At 41.4% G+C, this 18,182-nt stretch overlaps 1 protein-coding gene across 1 annotated transcript in view; it reads left to right on the forward strand.

The window, feature by feature from the left end:
• PIGN (phosphatidylinositol glycan anchor biosynthesis class N) overlaps positions 1–18,182 on the forward strand; it is a gene marked incomplete at both ends in the record, with an annotated part of 128,295 nt that overhangs the window by 44,040 nt on the left and 66,073 nt on the right. The window contains 2 exons of the mRNA XM_018570237.1: positions 8,716–8,808; positions 12,561–12,616. Of these exons, the coding sequence (XP_018425739.1) occupies positions 8,716–8,808; positions 12,561–12,616 (149 nt within the window). The remainder of the gene's footprint in view (positions 1–8,715; positions 8,809–12,560; positions 12,617–18,182) is intronic.

The raw sequence follows: 18,182 nt of genomic DNA on the forward strand, positions 1-18,182 counted from the left end.
TATATATATATATGCCATGCATTCTATATCCCGTCTCATTCGGGAACCTTATAACTCCTGCTCATGTGCACAGGAGTTATATCATTAGTGGCTATTCAGTGGCCCAGAAGGAGTACTGTGGAAAGGATCGCTGACTTTAGGCTATGCCTTTCACTCCTGGAGGCTGGCACAACTGAGAGGTAAGTGTGCCATAATGTGCAAGTATGCATTACATGCTTGTACATTATGGTGAAAGCCCACCATCAGCATGTGAAATTTGGTTCAGTTTTGAAAAAGTTAATGTGGGTCTGAGCCATCTCATTCAAAAGTGTGGCATAAAGTGCATATGAATGGTGAGGTTCAAATGTGATATTAAATGCACTACATTTTGTTTGCCTCTCATTTCAGTAAGAAGAGAAGTGATAGTCTTTGGTGTCTGTAAATTTGTAACATAAAAATCTGATTTGTAGGAAATTTGTTGACTGCCCTTGGTGTCAACGTAGATTGCTAATTTTTGCTGTTAGTATGAATATAATGACAACAGGTATCCCATCTGGATCATCTTCAAGAAAGGTCTGCAACACATATGTCACTATATGTCCAAAATTATGCAGACACCACTGTTCAGTGAACGGTGAACAAAGCCAGGTACCATGTTAAATAACATGCTTTGTGGTTGTCTTAAACCCACACATGAAGTTTTGGAGCAGTAGGAAATAACTTTAAAACAAATTAAATGTTTTGTCAAAAGCAATCAGCAGCCGAGGATCTGTTATTTAGCAGGGGTAGCACTACTTTTGTATGTCAACAAAACAGAGGATTTGTCATTTTGAGGTACTAGCAGTACCGCCTCTAAATAGCAGATCCCTGGCTTCCCTGGCTATGTCTTTAAAGTCCAGCAGAGCTGGGGAGCTGTTATTAGTGATGGGAGTAGCAGTGTGGGTAGTATCATCATGGCAGCCAGTCAGCATCTTTTGGTGTTGCTTACTGTATCATAATTATGTACATCTACATTGCTGGGCGACGTGATTGACATTGGATTTACATGGGGATGGAGGCATTATTTATTTATTTTTCAATAAAGGACTCTTTCTATGGTTTGGGTGCTTTTTTTTGCTTTTTAAATTTTTTTTGTTAATGAGTAACAAAGGGGGGCCCCACACCATTTTTCTAAATGACGTTCTGGGCCATTAAGAAAAAAAAATGTGTAGTGTCCCCCCAAAAAGTAAAAAATGCTCTCATCCAGGTATGCAGCCTGGCTGTCCAAGAAAAGAGGGGACAATAAGAGTGCTGGCCCTACTTTGCTAAACTTTACCAGGCCACATCCTCTCAACATTGGGAAGGTACCGTGCAAAGGGGGGTAGTGAAGCAAGGCACCTTGACTCCACACATTGATTGAGACAAGGGCCTCTTCCTAACAAAAAATAAGTAATGCCCTGATGTAAATCCAACGCCAATCACGTTGTCCAGTTATATAGATCCAGGTCAATCAGGAAGAGTGACACATGAATTGTAGACCCACCGCCACGATGACCTGCTGCCATGATGTTCCTACCCATGCTGCCACGATGTTGCCGCCCTGCCGCTAAACCAGGGCAGTGTAATTGACCAAATGTTGTCATGACCATATTTGGTCAACGGCATCATCTAGAATTCCTGACTGCTTGTTTACAATTTTAAAACAGGAGCTGATGGAAATCTAATTTAGAGACTACAATCCATTGCAGACTTCAGGCAGGCGGACTTATTGGCCAAATATCACCAGTTTCTTTGCTAATTCGCCAAACTGCAAACAGGCTGAGTTTGGGTCAAACTCATGTTCAACCCAAACCAGCTCATCCCTAGTGCAGTGGAATTTGAGTGGCCATCACCTCAACCCTGAATATGTTTCAAAATAAATTTGAATGTAAATCACGAGCCTGGTCTTTTCATACAATATTAGTACTTAAGCACAAAAGCCTTTCCACAAGACTGTAGGCTGTTATAGCCACAAAGAGGGTGCTAACACTTTGTTAATGCTCATGGATTTAGAATGGAATGTACAACAAGCACATAGTGGTGTGGTGGCCAGGTGTCCACAAACTTCTGCCATATAGAATCTTATATGCATACAGTTAATATGGTCCTCTCCAAGGATAGGCAGCTATGGCCTACAGCTATAAACATACTTATCCACGTTCCTGACTTTCTGTTCCCCTTGAAAAAATGTTGTTGTTAACGATCACAAAGATGGTTATCAAAGTATGTGACCTTAGATATTTTTTAAAATATCATGGGTTCTCCTCGCAACCAACCCTTAACTCCATTAGAGAGTAGTAGTAATAATATTAATAATACTGATATTGATACCAGAACACCACAAGATGTCTTTACTGAGAGAACTAACATTGGGGTGAATTGTCCATCCAGAAAAGGTTCTGCACATCTCTGTGACAACTGACCTCAGCCATAGATAAACTGCCTCTAACCCTGTCATGCCCCCAATCAGCAAGCGGTAATAAGCTGGCATTTAGCTGGCTAGTTGTGTTAAAATGTGTAAATCTTGCGCTACTAGCTGACTTCATTATACACATGACATAAAAGGTTGGACTACATTTTCATTTATGACCAAGCATAGAAAAGCATTTGTGGCACCATGATATAATAATCTGATAGGATGTATGGTGCAGCTGGTGCATCCAGTTGCTTCAAATGACCTTAATAGAAAAATTATTAGCTACATTTTGCCATTTTCATCCAGTTTGCCATTTTTATCTGTTCACTATCAATGCTAACGGCAGCTAACTTGGCCATCTCTACTTGTAAAAACTTGGCCATCACTACTTGAGACATACAGAGATAGTGACTGTAACAGAGCCTGTGAACAATTGCATGTGGGTTATCGTTACTATGAGAAAAGAATCTACTTGACTTTCAGTTCAACTTCTGTAAATCAAGGCCATCTGTTGAAGTTTTTCATAGCACATATATATTGCCCATCTATCGTTTGAATGTGTCAAAATCAGTACCTCAAACGTAAATTATAGTGTATAGCAAGTGATTGCACATTTTGAGTTACTACTGGAAAGTTTATTTGAAATTAGTTTTTGATTTTTAACTTTCTTGCTGTTTCATATTTTTTTGGTAATGGTTATTTCAGATACAGATCTGGACGTTTTCACTGTAATCATCGCCCTTGAGATACAAACAATTACACTTTCAGGCACACAGAGATTGTATTGTTATGTACTCTTAGGATTGACTGATGTACAGTCTCTGTGCGGCATTACTAAGCAGAATGCACAGCAATTTTCTGCAACATGAATGTATAACCCTATACACATTTGTAATAGGAAATGATAACACGGAGTGTATTTTTATAAGCTTAACACATATTGATAAATAATTTAATTTACAGGGAATTAAAATAAACAAAAGATGGCCCTGCATTAAAGTGCATCTGAATTCATGACTTCCAGAAACTGACAACAAGCACATTACCCTGGAACGCATAGATGTAAACCATTTTTTATTGTTGTGACTATTCTTTAGTGTTTTTTTCTATTCTGACTGCTATTGGCTGGCCATTAATAAACACACTCTCAATCCTCATAAGGCTTTGATACAATGCTCTGTAGATCGCTCACTATCATCCCCCCACCCCTCCAGGTGGCACTAAATTACATGAATTGCTGTTGCTTACAGAGATTATCCCCTTCCTGACCGATGACATAATTATTCCATCAAAAATGTTCAAATGGTTAAAGACTGATGACAAATAATTCCGTCATGCAGGAAAATGAGCTCTGGTCCAGCACTCATGGTGTTGAATGCTGTTGTTGTGTCCCTCTGTGTCTGAGACAGACCCTCAACAGCAAATCAGGGGGTACCAGCACTGTGATCACTGCGATAGCCAATCGCAGTAATCTTAGTGCTGTTACAGCCACTGATCTGGCTTGCAGCTAATCACACTGTGTTATTGAGCTGAGCAAATTGGATTAGTGTGCTTCAAAGTGATACAAAGTACAGTATCTCTGAGGAGAACCTAGTGTGTTTAAATAATAGTAAGGGGGTTATTCACTATTGAGCTGAAGGATTAAGCCAAAGCATCGGCTAATCCTTCGGCTCAATTCGGCTGCCAGAGCCCTCCGGTTCAGCCGAACCGAAGGGCTGCTATACAGGCTATTCACAATAGCTCATACAGCAGCCGAAGGCAGACAAAATGGCTCAGCTGAGCGGAACGCATAAGCTTTATGCCAAAGCAGATTGTTCTCCCCTCAAATGTGAACAACTGGGCGGAGCTAGACGTTTCTTTTCTTTACAAAGGAATTATCAAAAATCTGTGTGTTTTTTTTCAATTACAGGATTTTTTTAGAAAAGTGTGGGCTCTTTATTTACATTTTTATTGTACCCTTGAGTGAAAAGGGGGGGGCAGCATCTTGAACCCTCCTTTATTAAAGGGGTACCCCGATGCAAATAAGCCCCCCTGACCGCAGACCCCCACAACCAATGGGTCAGGGTCGTGCCTGATAGAGGCCCTTGTCTCCATCAGCATGGAGACAAGGTGATTTTCCAGGGCCGAGGTCATGTGGAGTAATGTGGCATGGAGTGGGGGTGCTTGCTCGTTCATCCCACCCCTTTCCTGCCCTGCCAGACCTGTGTCCAGATTAAGGGTCTGGTTGGGCATTTTAGGGGGACCCCACGTTTCCCCCCCCCATTTTTGGGTGTGGTGTTCCTCCTTTTAAATTTCTACCAGACCTAAAAGGCCTGGTATGACTTTGGGGGGGATCCTACATATTTTTATATTTTTTTAACTTGGGTTCCCTCCTAACTTTCCTACCAGGGTCTGGTATGGATCGGTAAGAGCACCCCACGCCATTTTTTATTTTATTTTTGTTCATTTTTGTGTCATTTTTTTATTCTGCTCGCTACCTCGGAGGTAGTGAGCAAAATGACGGAGCCGAATGCTTTTCGGAGCCATCCGGCTATTCACCTACTAAAATTCACCTATGAGAATAGGAGAGCATAGCACCGAGTGAACTGCCGGAGGTTCGGCTCAGCCGATCCAAATGGTGGATCGACTGAGTCAAACAGCTTCTTCACTTTGGCTCAGCCAAACATGCTGAGCCAAAGCCAGCTGATGAACGGCTGATTTTAGCGGTGGGACGGCTGCAATCAGCCGTACAGGGCTGAACTGAATAGCCGAACAGCGTTTGACTCACTTCACTTCGGCTCGGTTATTCACTTGGCTCCTTTCGGCAGCTTAGTGAACAACCTCCTAAGTATCCAAAGCCCCTGTGAATAAAAAAAATTAAGCCTTTTAGTGCCCTCCTAGTTTTAAAGGGTTTTGAAAATACAGTACGTTTAATAAAAAATAAATAAATAAGAAAATATAGTGGTGAGGAGGCAATTAAAGTTAGGAAACAAACATACCACATTCCAAAATTGTTTGACACTAACATTGTATTTTACTCCCTGTATTTTGTGATCTATAACTCCCACAATAACCTGAAATCCCAGACATTTGATATACCCTATAAATTAGGACAAATACAATCATTTATTATGAATTAATTTCTGTTAACTACACTAATTATGACACATTATTATTGCCAAAACTATGCATTTTTTTTGTGTGTGTGTTTTATATAAAATATAAGAATTTATATATGCACATGTCACATCAAATTAAAGCCCATTTTGTCCTTTAAAAACAGTATATAATATGTGTAGATGCAATAAATGAGTAAGATGGAAATTATGGTTAAACAAACACAAAAATGGCAAAATTGCTCCGGTCCTGACATTTTCTGAAGCTGTGTCACTAAGAACCTGTTCACACCATGTCAGGACCAGATCCACAAATGCAGTGCAGTGCGTTTTTGCCTAAACTTCTGGTGCAGTGTAGTGCATTTGCATGTGTTTTTGATGCGTTTACATGCAATGTGGTGCGTTCCAGACCAGAAAAAATAGTGCATGCAGCATTTGTTTTATCCCCGCACCAGAATGGACTGCACTTGTGTGAACAGAGCCCTAAAATACCATAGTAATACATTGGGATGCATTTTAGGTGCAGACAAAAAACTGTTCTGGTCTGGATCTGGTCCGGAAATGGTGTGAACAAGCCCTTAGGCGTTAAACAACATGTTTACATACTTGCTGATTCTAAAAAGAATAAAGGAAAAAAGTAACCAGTGTGTTGCAGGCCGTTAGACAATTGCAGGCCATTAGACAAGTGCATGACAAATGGCAGCAAATCCTACATTTGCAGAGCACTCCTGCCTTGCAGCACTGAGATTCTTGTTTAAATTTCACTCGGAACACTAACTGCATGGAGTTTGCATTTTCTCACTATGATAGCGTGGGTATCCTCTGTGTACTACAGTTTCCTACCACAATCCAAAAGATATTCTGTTCGGTTAAACGGCTGCTGTCTTAATTGTCTCCTGTATGTGTATGCATGTGAGAAAGAGACCTTAGATTGTAAGTCCTTGAGGACAGGGACTGATGTGAATGCACAATTTGTAAAGGGCTGCATACATTTTTGGCACCATATCAGTACCTATAACCAGGGCCGGTGCAAGGATTTTTGCCTCCCCGCTTGCAACAGTACGGAGAACCGCAAAATATGTTGAGCAGGACCATAAACTAACACTAACCGCTCTCCCTTTTCACTAACACTAACCGCACTCCCTATTCACTAATACTAACCGCACTCCCTCTTTACTAACACTAACCGCACTCCCTATTCACTAACACTAACCGCACTCCCTATTCACTAACACTAACGGCACTCCCTATTCACTAACACTAACCGCACTCCCTATTCACTAACACTAACCGCACTCCCTATTCACTAACACTAACTATTCTCTAACACTAACTGCGCTCCCTATTCACTAACACTAATTGGTTAAATGATCCATAGTACAACTACATGTTATGTACTATGGATCATGATTGAACCTATTCATGTTAGCAGGGGAGAATTGTAAATCTATTGCTGGAGTGTAGTGTAGGTATGTGCTGTATATATGTACTACATATACATTACACAAGTCCAGTACAATATAGCAATAGATTTACAGTCAGCCCCGTCCCAGCTTCCCTCACTCATAGTTTCACTCAGATCCTTGTTGCCTCACGCGGTGCCTCTTGTAGTCGTCGCTGGGCAGGATCGCTGCATCGCGTCTCGGTGCTCAGCTTGTGGGAGGCGCTCACAATTCTGCCCTGCTAACATGACTAGGTTAAATCATGATCCATAGTACATATACAGCACACCTGTCCAGTACACTGCAGTAATAGAGTTACAATTATCCCCTGCTAACATGAATAGGTTAATTGATCCGTAGTACAACTACATATTTTGTACTATTAAGTACTATGGATCTTTTAACCTATTCATGTTAGCAGGGAAGAACTGTGAATCTATTGCTGCAGTGTAGTGGACGTGTGTAACGTACATGTACTACATATAGAGTACACTGCAACAATAGATTTACAATTATCCTCTGCTAACATGAATGGGTTAAATGATCCCTAGTACAACTACATGTTATGTACATATTATGTACTATGGATCATTTATTCCATTCATATTAGCAGAGCATCTATTGTCTGCAGTGTGTACTCTATATGTACTACATATAGAGTACACTGCAACAATAGATTTACAATTATCCTCTGCTAACATGAATGGGTTAAATGATCCCTAGTACAACTACATGTTATGTACATATTATGTACTATGGATCATTTATTCCATTCATATTAGCAGAGCATCTATTGTCTGCAGTGTGTACTCTATATGTAGTACATATAGAGTACACACTGCAGACAATAGATGTACAATTATCACCTGCTAATAATCATTAGTTCAGACCCCCCATTGCCCTCACTCACTGCTCGATGAAGGTACCCCGCTGGTTGTAGTCCTCAGCGGCGTGCTGTACTGGAGAGCAGCCGCGAGTCAGCGCTGGTCCGGTGGGAGGAGCTCCAGGTGGGGTCCTAATTTAGCTGGCCGGCGATTGACAGAGGTGCCGTGCGTGTCGGATCCTCTGGCAGTCGCCGGCCAGCTAAATTAGGACTCCACCTGGAGCTCCTCCCACCGGACCAGCGCTGACTCGCCGTTGCTCTCTAAAAAACAAAACAGTGCAAGCATCGGGGCATTTTATAAAGTACAAGAACTTGTCAAAATGCCTTTTTTTTCCACCCTCACCCTTTAGCGCCCTCAGGCGGCCGCTTGCCTTGCCTTGCCTTGCGGTAGCGCCAGGCCTGCCTATAACAAATACATTATTAATGCACATGTCTCCTCACACATCATTCTCAGCATGACAGCTGCCTGACAAGGTGGCCAGATAACCCTTGCACATCTGACACTCCTCTTTGACCAGTCAATATAAGGCAAAACTTGGCCCGTGCGCATTGAATTACTGCTATCACTGCACTTTGCAATGCAGATTAAATGCGCTCAAGTAGTTTCATTTTCTTTAGAAAAAGGTAAAACTTTGTTTTATTTTTTTCTACCAGGGAGAAAGCTGTGCAAAAAGAAAGCAAATTTATGAAGTACAGTAACTGGCTGTTGATCTAAGATGTGCTTCTCGATGAAAGGCTGATTCATGCATTTGATGTTATACATCTCATCTCTCTTCCCCGTTTGGCTTTACTGGAAAATCGTGCTGGTTGTTTTACTGTCTAAGCAGTGTGATTAATGAAGTGAACTCGGCTCACATTGTTCTCCTGTGTTTTTGCTCCTAGGGTATTTTGCCTGTGCAGTATCTTAACAGCAGCAGTCTTTTTAAAGTGGAGAGTATGCTTACTAATGCGCTTCAGATCCTGGAGCAGTTCAAGGTAAGCATGTATTATTCTTTTTATTTGTTTGGGCTCCTTATGAGTCTGATACTGTTGCTCTGAGAACCAACCTGGAAAAAAACACAAACAAAAAAATGACATTATATTTCATTCATACACTTTAGATAAGAGTTTCTGTTTTTACCCTCTTAAAGCTGAACTCCAGCTATAGAAATTTATATAAACTTACATTGGTGCTTGGCACAAAGTAAGTATATATAAATTATTCCTGGCAGGGCCATGGGCATCCTGAAAAACACTGTAGTAGCCCCAGCTACTACAGTGTCTTGCAGCGACCTTCCGCATCCTGTACTGCCGCTGTGCTGAGCAACTTCCCCTCTGCTGTGAAAACACAGGGGGTTGCTAGCTTGCTTTAAAGGCTTTCTCTGATTGGATTTGTGAATCAAATCACTGCCCCTCATCCAATCAAAAGATGCCTAGTATCCATTGAGAACAATACTAAACGTTAGCTGAATGACCGCTGTGCTGAGTGAACAACCCTCTGTATTTTAACAGCAGAGCGGAAGTTGCTCAGCACAGCGTCTGTTCCTGGACCCAGAAGATCGCTGTAGGACACTGTAGTACCTGCGGCTACTGCAGTGTTTTACAGGACCCCCATGGCCCCGCCAGGGATAATTTATATATACTTACATTGTGCCAGGTTGGACAAATATACTGTAAGTATATATAGATTCGTATAGCTGGAGTTCTGCTTAAAATGGGTTTGACATTTTTGGTAAAAGCATGGGAATTGTATTACAATTTATTGCAAATTAAAATTTATGGCCATGTTCACATTATATTGTTGGTACATAAACTTAATAAATAAGAAGAAGCCTACATTCTTCAAAATGGTCAGCAAGGTTCCATAGCTGAGAGCTCTATCATGTGGTGTCAGAAAAAAGCTTGTCACTTTTTTTACACATGCTCTGGAGATAAAGCAACGTAGCTGAATTCTATTTGGAGCAAAAATTAGATCAGAGTTAATCCTTGTAGCTTGGAGGTGCAGCTAACTTTCTGCTGCTACACATCTAAGTTTTTCTTCATATGACTGCCATATATTTACAATAACCGAACACTTTTGTAGCAAAAAAAAACAAAACAAAACAATACTTAAAGTGACATTAAACCCTCAGATTTTTTAACATAAAACAATAGTGTAAAGTGTGCCTTACTGTAATCCATGGTAGTTTCCCTTCTCTTTGCTGCTCTTCCTTTTAAATCTGTATCTGTTCTCATGCTCTGCAGAACTTCTGTTTTGCAGCATACTGCCTTGTCTCAGGAATGGATACACGGTGTCTGTGTATACGTTTCTATAGACTTGTAACCTGAGCCAGCACTACAGCAAGAGTCCCTGAGCTGAAAAGGGAAGTTGTCCCCAAGCATGAGAAGACATGAGGATTTAAAAGGAAGAGCAGCAAAGAGAAGGGAAACAACCATGGATTACAGTAAGGCACACATTACAGTATTGGTTTATGTTAAGAAAATCTGAGGGTTTAATGTCACTTTAAGGCATAACTGGGACAGATATTAAAAAAAACACCAATGCCCCGAACATATACTCTCTTCACTCCAGCTTCACTCAATCTACACTCCTAGATACATAAATATAAATATACACCAGGATACTATTCTTATTTTCTAATCAGTTTTTTTATCAGATAATCCACTTTGGTCTTCCATGGTTTAAAATAAATTTGGAGAGACCTTGATGTTCTTCCTTCCCGTGAAGGCCAATTGCAATGCATTTGCAACTCCATCACAGGTCTCTGTACAGTTTTACCATTATTCAAGAGTTTTGATGTGATCCCCTGTACAGCAGAACTCAGACTGTGAAAGGGAATGACAGTACTTGGGGCCAACCAGGTACTGTTCATAAACATCTTTCTGACAATAAAGCACAGACAAAAAGGAACAAGCGCACTACCCGGGGGTACAAATTTGGCTGGAAAAAGTAAAACAGGGCTATGGCAACAGTGTGCAAGCTCTTAGAAACAGGGAGAGGCACCCTGTGGTAGCAAAAACAGATGGTGTGTGTGTTAAGAGTGCTACTACTGTTTGAATACAATAAAAAAATCATAAAATATAACAATAATATCTAATAATAATATCTCACACTTATGATGACACTTATTCCTTCCACTTTCACCCGAGCTTGACAAAGAGGCATTGCCTCGAAATGCGTAGCGCTATTCTTCCTCAAATACTAACACCCTCAACTGCTGTGCAATACCCCTTCTACTGTCCCAGCCGAAGTTCGTTCCCCACGACTTTTGCCACTCTATCCCCTGAGACATCTGACATAAAGACGGCCACTGACAGTTACCGTCACACAGCATCCAGTCATACAGTGTCTTCGGCCGCAACGGCTCAGCCTGGCCAGCTGAGTTCCCTTGCGACAAACAGCTGTTCCTCTATCACTTTCTGCATATATGCCCTCAGCCGTCCACACCACTGGGCTTCACCCGGCTGTATCTGTCAAAGGGTTCCACCTGACCACCTCCATGGCTCCCCAGGACACCTTAAATGTGAGTCTTTTTTGCATTCAGGTCATCATAAGTGTGAGATATTATTATTAGCTATTATTGTTATATTTTATGATTTTTTATTTGTATTCAAACAGTAGTAGCGCTCTTAACACACACACCGTCTGTTTTTGACAATAAACATGCTTACATTGGCTCTAAATAAGCTAGAAGTTTCTTAAAACATATGGGAAGTATGTCTGTGCAGGTTCTCATTCATCCAGGTCATGGTATATCTGTAAAGAATAAGTCAAGGCAACTGGACTTGCTGTATTTTTCTTGAAGATGTTTCACTGGTCATCCAACCGGATCTCAATTCATAATGACTTGGCGTGGGACACTGCAGCTCTCCCACAGCGGCTCTGTACCAAGTGAAGTGATCATGTAACCACTGAGCAGTCATCTCTTGGTCCCTTCTCCCAGCAGAGAGCAGTGACCAATAATCACTCTCCCCTTCTCACCCTCTGAGCTGCTCAGCGCTCGCTAGAGGGACAGACAAGAGGATTGTTGTGGCTCTAGAAAGGCAGAGTCAGCTATTACTTAGGCAGCTGGGGTGAATCCTGACAATATTGTCGGGATACTTTCTGGCTGCAGCTCTGCAACTTTATTCCTGTGACCCAAAAGAGCACAAAAGCCCAACAAAGATTTGGCTTTACTTCTCTTTTAATATCCCCCATTTGTGATAAGAAAAAAATTATCAGATCTGCACTTAATAACTCCTTAACAAGCAGGGTGTTGTCTTGGTTGGAAAAAAATGGTGTAGATTTCTCAAGTCCAGATCCAATTACAGCTCTCCTCAAAGGCACAAGGAATGCTTTTGATCTATGAAAGATAAAAGAGAAAAGGAGGCACAAAGACCTAGCACAATAAAACTCTTTATTAAAAAGAAATGAATAAAATAAGAAATGCACTCACATAAATGTAACAGGTAGAGTGCGTGAACAAGGCCCCACATTGTGCAATATTGCTAACACTGGGGGCCAGTGGTGCTGCAGGGATGGCAGTTTAATTCTTCTCTACTAACTCCAGATGGAGTGACTATGGACTATGGACATGTCTATAATATGGTAAAGTTCTATGCTGGAGCTCGCTTCCTTTCATTTTTGCAGCAGATCCGTGCACATATTGGTATGAAAGGTTCCCAGTAAAAAAAAAAAAATTGCTTGTGTGATTTACACCAACTCTGCTCTGTATCAGTAAATAATACTGAGAATATACATTTTCCAGATCAAGATGGCACAGAAAAAAGAAACCACCCTGTCATTCCTATTTTCACCATTTATGTAAGTACACTATTACAAAGATAATTTTAAAAATGCTGAAAAATCTTCTTTTTTGTTTTTTTCTTTTCTCTTCCTAAATAATGTACATTACAGGCAGGCTTAATGTAAACAAAGCATTGTTGAAACTGACCTGGGTCTGCGATCACGGCTCTCAATAGGTTACTGGATATACGGTATCAAATGACTATTGTGGTTTGAAAGTACTGTTACACTTTAAAATGTGAGCTCAGCCTTTAAATTTGTAGCTCAAGCTAAAAAAAAAAAAATCAGTAGCATCCATAAAAACAGTCATATACTGGCATATTTACGGGTTGGTTGGGCTAGTAGTAAAAGAAAAAGAATCAATCATGCTAAATTAGCCACTGCACAAAAGCTATGGCTAACTTTTGATGACAACATGGCAAAGATAACGTGGATTAACATAGCTGGCAAATGTGGTTTCCTTTACACCAGAAAATGGTGAAATTAATATTTGTGATGCGGGATTGCCATCATCATGTCCATGGCAACCAAGCTAGGTAATCTATGGTTGGTTCTGCAATTGCTGGTGCATTTATAGAAAAGAAAGCAATCAAGACAATTCTGTTAACCCCAGCACATTGTAATTTTGAGGTTTCATGGTGTTTATGCAGGCACAGATTATGGGAGTTCCGGGGCAAGTGAATTACTTTTTCATGAAGCATTCCAACTTTGTGTTTGATCATTAAACTATACATCTCCCACACATACAGATAATATATAAATGTACTAACGTTTAGAATTCTCACTTTAACTTTGTTTTGTAGCCTGGAGTTCTTTAAGATCCAAATCTGCTATCAGGTTTCCAGCAGATGTTGAATGACAGCAATCTGCCAATGTGGTACTTTACATGACATTACTATTTGATAGTGCTGGGGAATGTAGCTTTTATTACACCTTTTAAAAGTCTTGAGAAAAACACAAATTTTATCTACAAAAACGCATCTTGTAAAAGTATACAAGATGATAATCTATATACTGAAAAACTTCTCCCATTGCATACTTGCTATTCATTTGAATGAAGAAAGCTGACATATTACAGAAAGACTCATAGAAGATGGCAACATGGGCAATTAAGTGGTAGATAACATTTAATGTTGACAAAAGTATACCCACCCAAGCCAAGGCAATAGTACTGTGTTTATATATCTAAGAAATACAAGTAGGAAAAACAGCTAGAAAAAGACTTTGAAATAATGGTGAAGCACCCAATGCCAAGCTAAAGCCGCAAAAGGCGATAAAAGATGTTAAAAATGAAGTTAAAAAAAAGTTAAGTACAAAAACACAATTGACAGCCGCTTGATAAGTTTAAACCAAGAATGGACAATGCACAGTGAGATGAGTAATATACCAAGGGCACAGCACAGTACACAAGTGTAGCATTCAGCACGTTGAGCTGAAGTGAACCTCTCTAATCAGCATCTGATTTAAGTTCATACCAACAGTGCGTCCTTTGGAAATACTTGAGAACTTTGCTTTTTTATTTCAATATATTAGGCAGGTCCTCTTTGCTGACTAAAAAAAACTACAGATGCAAATGCCAAATCGTTTTCTGTGATGCTTATTGGGAAAGAAAAGCCACCTCCACCCAGCAGCATCACCTTAAAAACCTAGACACAATGATAGAAAGTTGGCTAATGGAGCAGAGTTCCATGGAACTTTATAAATTAATCTACACTGTAAATGTGTATAGGGCACTGTTTTGGGCAATATTTAGAGCTGATAGCGAAATTAGCTAATGGTGTTTGATTGGCAATGAAACCTTAGAAAAATTGGGCTTGTTGGCTATGTATGGAGAACTAAGATTTACCATCAGTATAGGAAGGATTATTTTATGGTAAGAGTGGTTAAACATTAGAATGACCTACTGCATGAGGTCTTGCTAACAAAATACCCCCAAAAACGTAGGTAATGCTTTTCTGGAAGCGCAAGTAAAGCAGATTTAAAAAGAAAAGGGACACTGGGAGCTTTTAGCCATAATGTGTTAGTGTGCACAGCATATTAGCAAATGATGGCAGCCTTACCTGCCAAAGCGATTCCCTTCAGCTATGCGATGTCCAGACTCTTTCCTTGTCAAGGCAAAAAGGTCTTCTCCCGAGTTCTGACACTTTGGCCTCTTGATTGGCCGGGCCCCGATAATATAACTTCTTCTCGACAAGAATGCTTTTGAGCCTGTACCCTGAGCTGCACATGCGCAGCACAGTATAAAGTAGAAAGTAAAGAAATTGCTGTCAGGAAGCAAGAAGCATCTATGGCAGAAGACACTTACACAGTCTGTCATAAAAAGCCTGCCTGTCAGCAATTATTTTCTAAAAAGACATTACTTCCACTTTAAGTTGACCTTACAATACAAGGGTACAAGGGTTCAACCCTTTGGGATGAATAAGTAAAACATTTTCAATTTTGAAATCTCCCTTGTGTTTGTATTCTTACAGCCAGCCCCCACAACTGTCAGAATAATCAAAAGTGACTTAACTTGATTGGCTGCATTCAGTGTTTGGCCAACCATTTTTGTCCCGGGTCCTTTCTGACCTCAACAGTGTAGACATGCCCTCCTTGTATTGGCGAAGTAGAAGAAAGGTGTGGGGCACTGGATTTCTTAAAGCAGTAGGTGTTCTCAGTCAGGCAATTATCATAATAATTACCCCTCAGGATTTCTCCAATTTTGTTATGCCAGTACAGACTTTGCTGAACAGTACAAAGCCCTGATGAAGGGGGGATGTCTGGTATGGCCAGGAATCCTAGACCCACTGTGTCACCTGCACAGTTGGCGGAACTGTGACCTGAGTCTAAGAGCTGCCAGGTATTTAGCAGCGAATCCCGCAAGGGTGATTTGCTTTGCTGTTGACCAGGTAACGAACCAGTGTGAAATACAAAATCAGTAGACAGTCTCAGTAACAGCGAACAGGCCAAAGGTCAGGCAGTCAGTGGACAAGCATAGTCAGATACCGGACCGAAGTACATAACCAGAGTGATAGGCAAGCAGGAACTTGAGGACACAGAAATGCAGTGTGGTCACCAGCAGATAAAGGAGGGGGATCATTGGGTGTCATGGGATGCACTGAGATCACAGGGTGATGCAAGAGGTGCTGTGAGTGCTGGCGACACAGAGGCGGTGGGGCCAATGCAGGTTTTGGGTTCACAGGAATGCACAGGATGATAAAGACTGAAGGTACAGGAGAGCAAGGGATGCTGAGACACAGGATTCTCTGTGAATACAGAGTGCAGGTGTCACCGGAGAAAGTGGGGTCACAGGTGATCTAAAACTGGTACTAGGACCTATTGCTAGGAAATGGTACTAAACTGGTACTAGGAACTGGAACATTTACTAGAAACTGGGGCCTGCGGCTTGGAATGCAACCTATTGCTAAGGCCAACAGTACTAGTCTGTGCACAGCTTAAATAGTGGTGCTGACTGACAAACTGAGCAGGGACTAGCTTTGAAGCTACTACTGTATATCAACCAGCAGGTTGGATTGGGCAATGCCTTAAACTGCCAAATCATGTCTGTAGAACTACAAGTAACAGAACAGACAGCATGTTTGTGGAAAATAGAGGTCAGAGATCAGCACACGTTTGTAGAACTAAAAGTGACAAATTAGCTGCAGCTCTGCAGCCCAGTTCACCTGGTTCACCCAAGCCAATGCAAAACCGAGACTGACAATCCCTCTCCTGGCCCACACAATTGCAGCAGGGGCATTTTTCACCCTGCAGCTACACGTCGGAAGGGGCAGGGAATGCTCCTGCCTCAACTGATTGGGCCACGAGTTGGGGTGTCAGTCACAGTTGTGCGTGGGCTTGGGTGAAACGGGTTCACAACAAGCCCCCGCACATCAGTACTGGTCAGTTGACTTCCACCTAAGGCCCCGTTCACACCAGGGCGGGTGTGGATCAGCGCGGTTTACGTGAGATTTTTAAAAATGCGGTTTTGGAAGTTTACAATTGCATTTCAGAGCTGAAACACAATTCAAAACTCCCAAAACATTAAAAGCTGCATGTAAACCACGCTGATAAGCGCGGAAAAAAAGAGCACAGGGAGCAATTCAGTCGGAAGGCGGTTCAGATCGCGTGGACCCGCATGATCGCATGAATGGTCCCCATAGCAATGTATGGGATCGTTCATGTCGGCAGATCCGCACGGCCGAACCGCCTCCATGTGAATGGGGCCTTAACTGATGTGTGTACCTGCCACACAAGAATGTAAGTCCCACTGGGTATTTCAGTGTTCTCGGCAAATCAGGAATTACAAAATACCAGAACTTTAAAGCCCCCTTTACACTATGAATTGTGTTGGGGTGTCATTTAAAATCAGTGGCATGACACAACACTGCACCACACATTACTGCAACAGTGTGAAGAGGGCCTAAACAACATGCTATAAACACCAAGCTCACAGACCTCTCGCCAGTATATTTTTTAAATATTAAAGGAAGGAAGTTGAGTAGAGCATTTAAAGTGATCCTGTCCGACCTAACAAGTGCACTGTTAATGCCAAAGAACATTTTTGACCAGCTAAAGCCCATTTAGTGTCCCTATGGTAATGTAATTCAGGACTAGAAATGACATCATTACCCATTAAGCTAGTATATATTTTTCATGTTGTGAAAATATGGAATATGTACATTATATTTTGTGCAGTCATACAGCCTTAACAAGCTTATATATGCAGTGATATCTAAAAGATGCAGACATCTGATGCCCAGTAGCAAAAAAGGTGGACTTGTTCACATAGGATTTCTTATTCTGTATAAAGACAAGAAAATGGGGACTTGCTATTACAGGATATGGCAAATGACCTCCGGCATTGTAGCACATCACATGCCTTTACACAGAACTTTCTTTTTGGCTGTATAGTTACAAGATATTGTTGGCCTTTACGTTTTAGCTGTCCTTTTAAGAGAACATGAGCATAGCTACTACACCAGTGGCGGAGCTAAGGAACAAAGGGCCCTGGTGCAAGATTTTTTTTTGTCCCCCCCCCCCAAAAAAAAACCCACAAACACAGCGCTCTCCTCCCGCAGCGCTCAGCCGACTGTCACTTTCTCTCCTCCCCGCTGGGACCAGAGCAGCGCCCAGCGGGGAGGAAAGAAAGCACGGATGCGCTGCTGTATCAGCAGAAAAATTGCACTTTTGGCATTTAGCCAAAAGTGCCATTTCCGCCCGATATCTTTTGGTGGCCGATATATCGATGCAACCCTAATATTTACAGCAATGCAGATTGGTACAGGCTATAGAGGACTATACATCCCAGCAATACTTTATATAACAATAGCATTTCTGTATAAAGTACTGCTGAGATTTGTAGTCCTCTATAGAGGGTCCCATTGTGCATTGCTGCAACAGTACTTTATACAACATTAGGCTACAAATAATTATTATTTAAATGAATTATTTACCCCCCCTTACCTCTTCTGGCCTTCTGTCTTCATCTGTTTCCTATGTGATTTCTGTTTGCTGGGTCTTCACTGCCGTCCGAGGCCCCATGATGTGCCTGCAGGGCTGTCTTCAGTGCCTCCTTGTTCTGCGGCTCCCTCCTCACAGCGGCTGG

Source organism: Nanorana parkeri, unplaced genomic scaffold (genome assembly GCF_000935625.1).
Source record: "Nanorana parkeri isolate BGI_ZX_2015 unplaced genomic scaffold, ASM93562v1 scaffold1484, whole genome shotgun sequence".
Taxonomy (NCBI): domain Eukaryota; kingdom Metazoa; phylum Chordata; class Amphibia; order Anura; family Dicroglossidae; genus Nanorana; species Nanorana parkeri.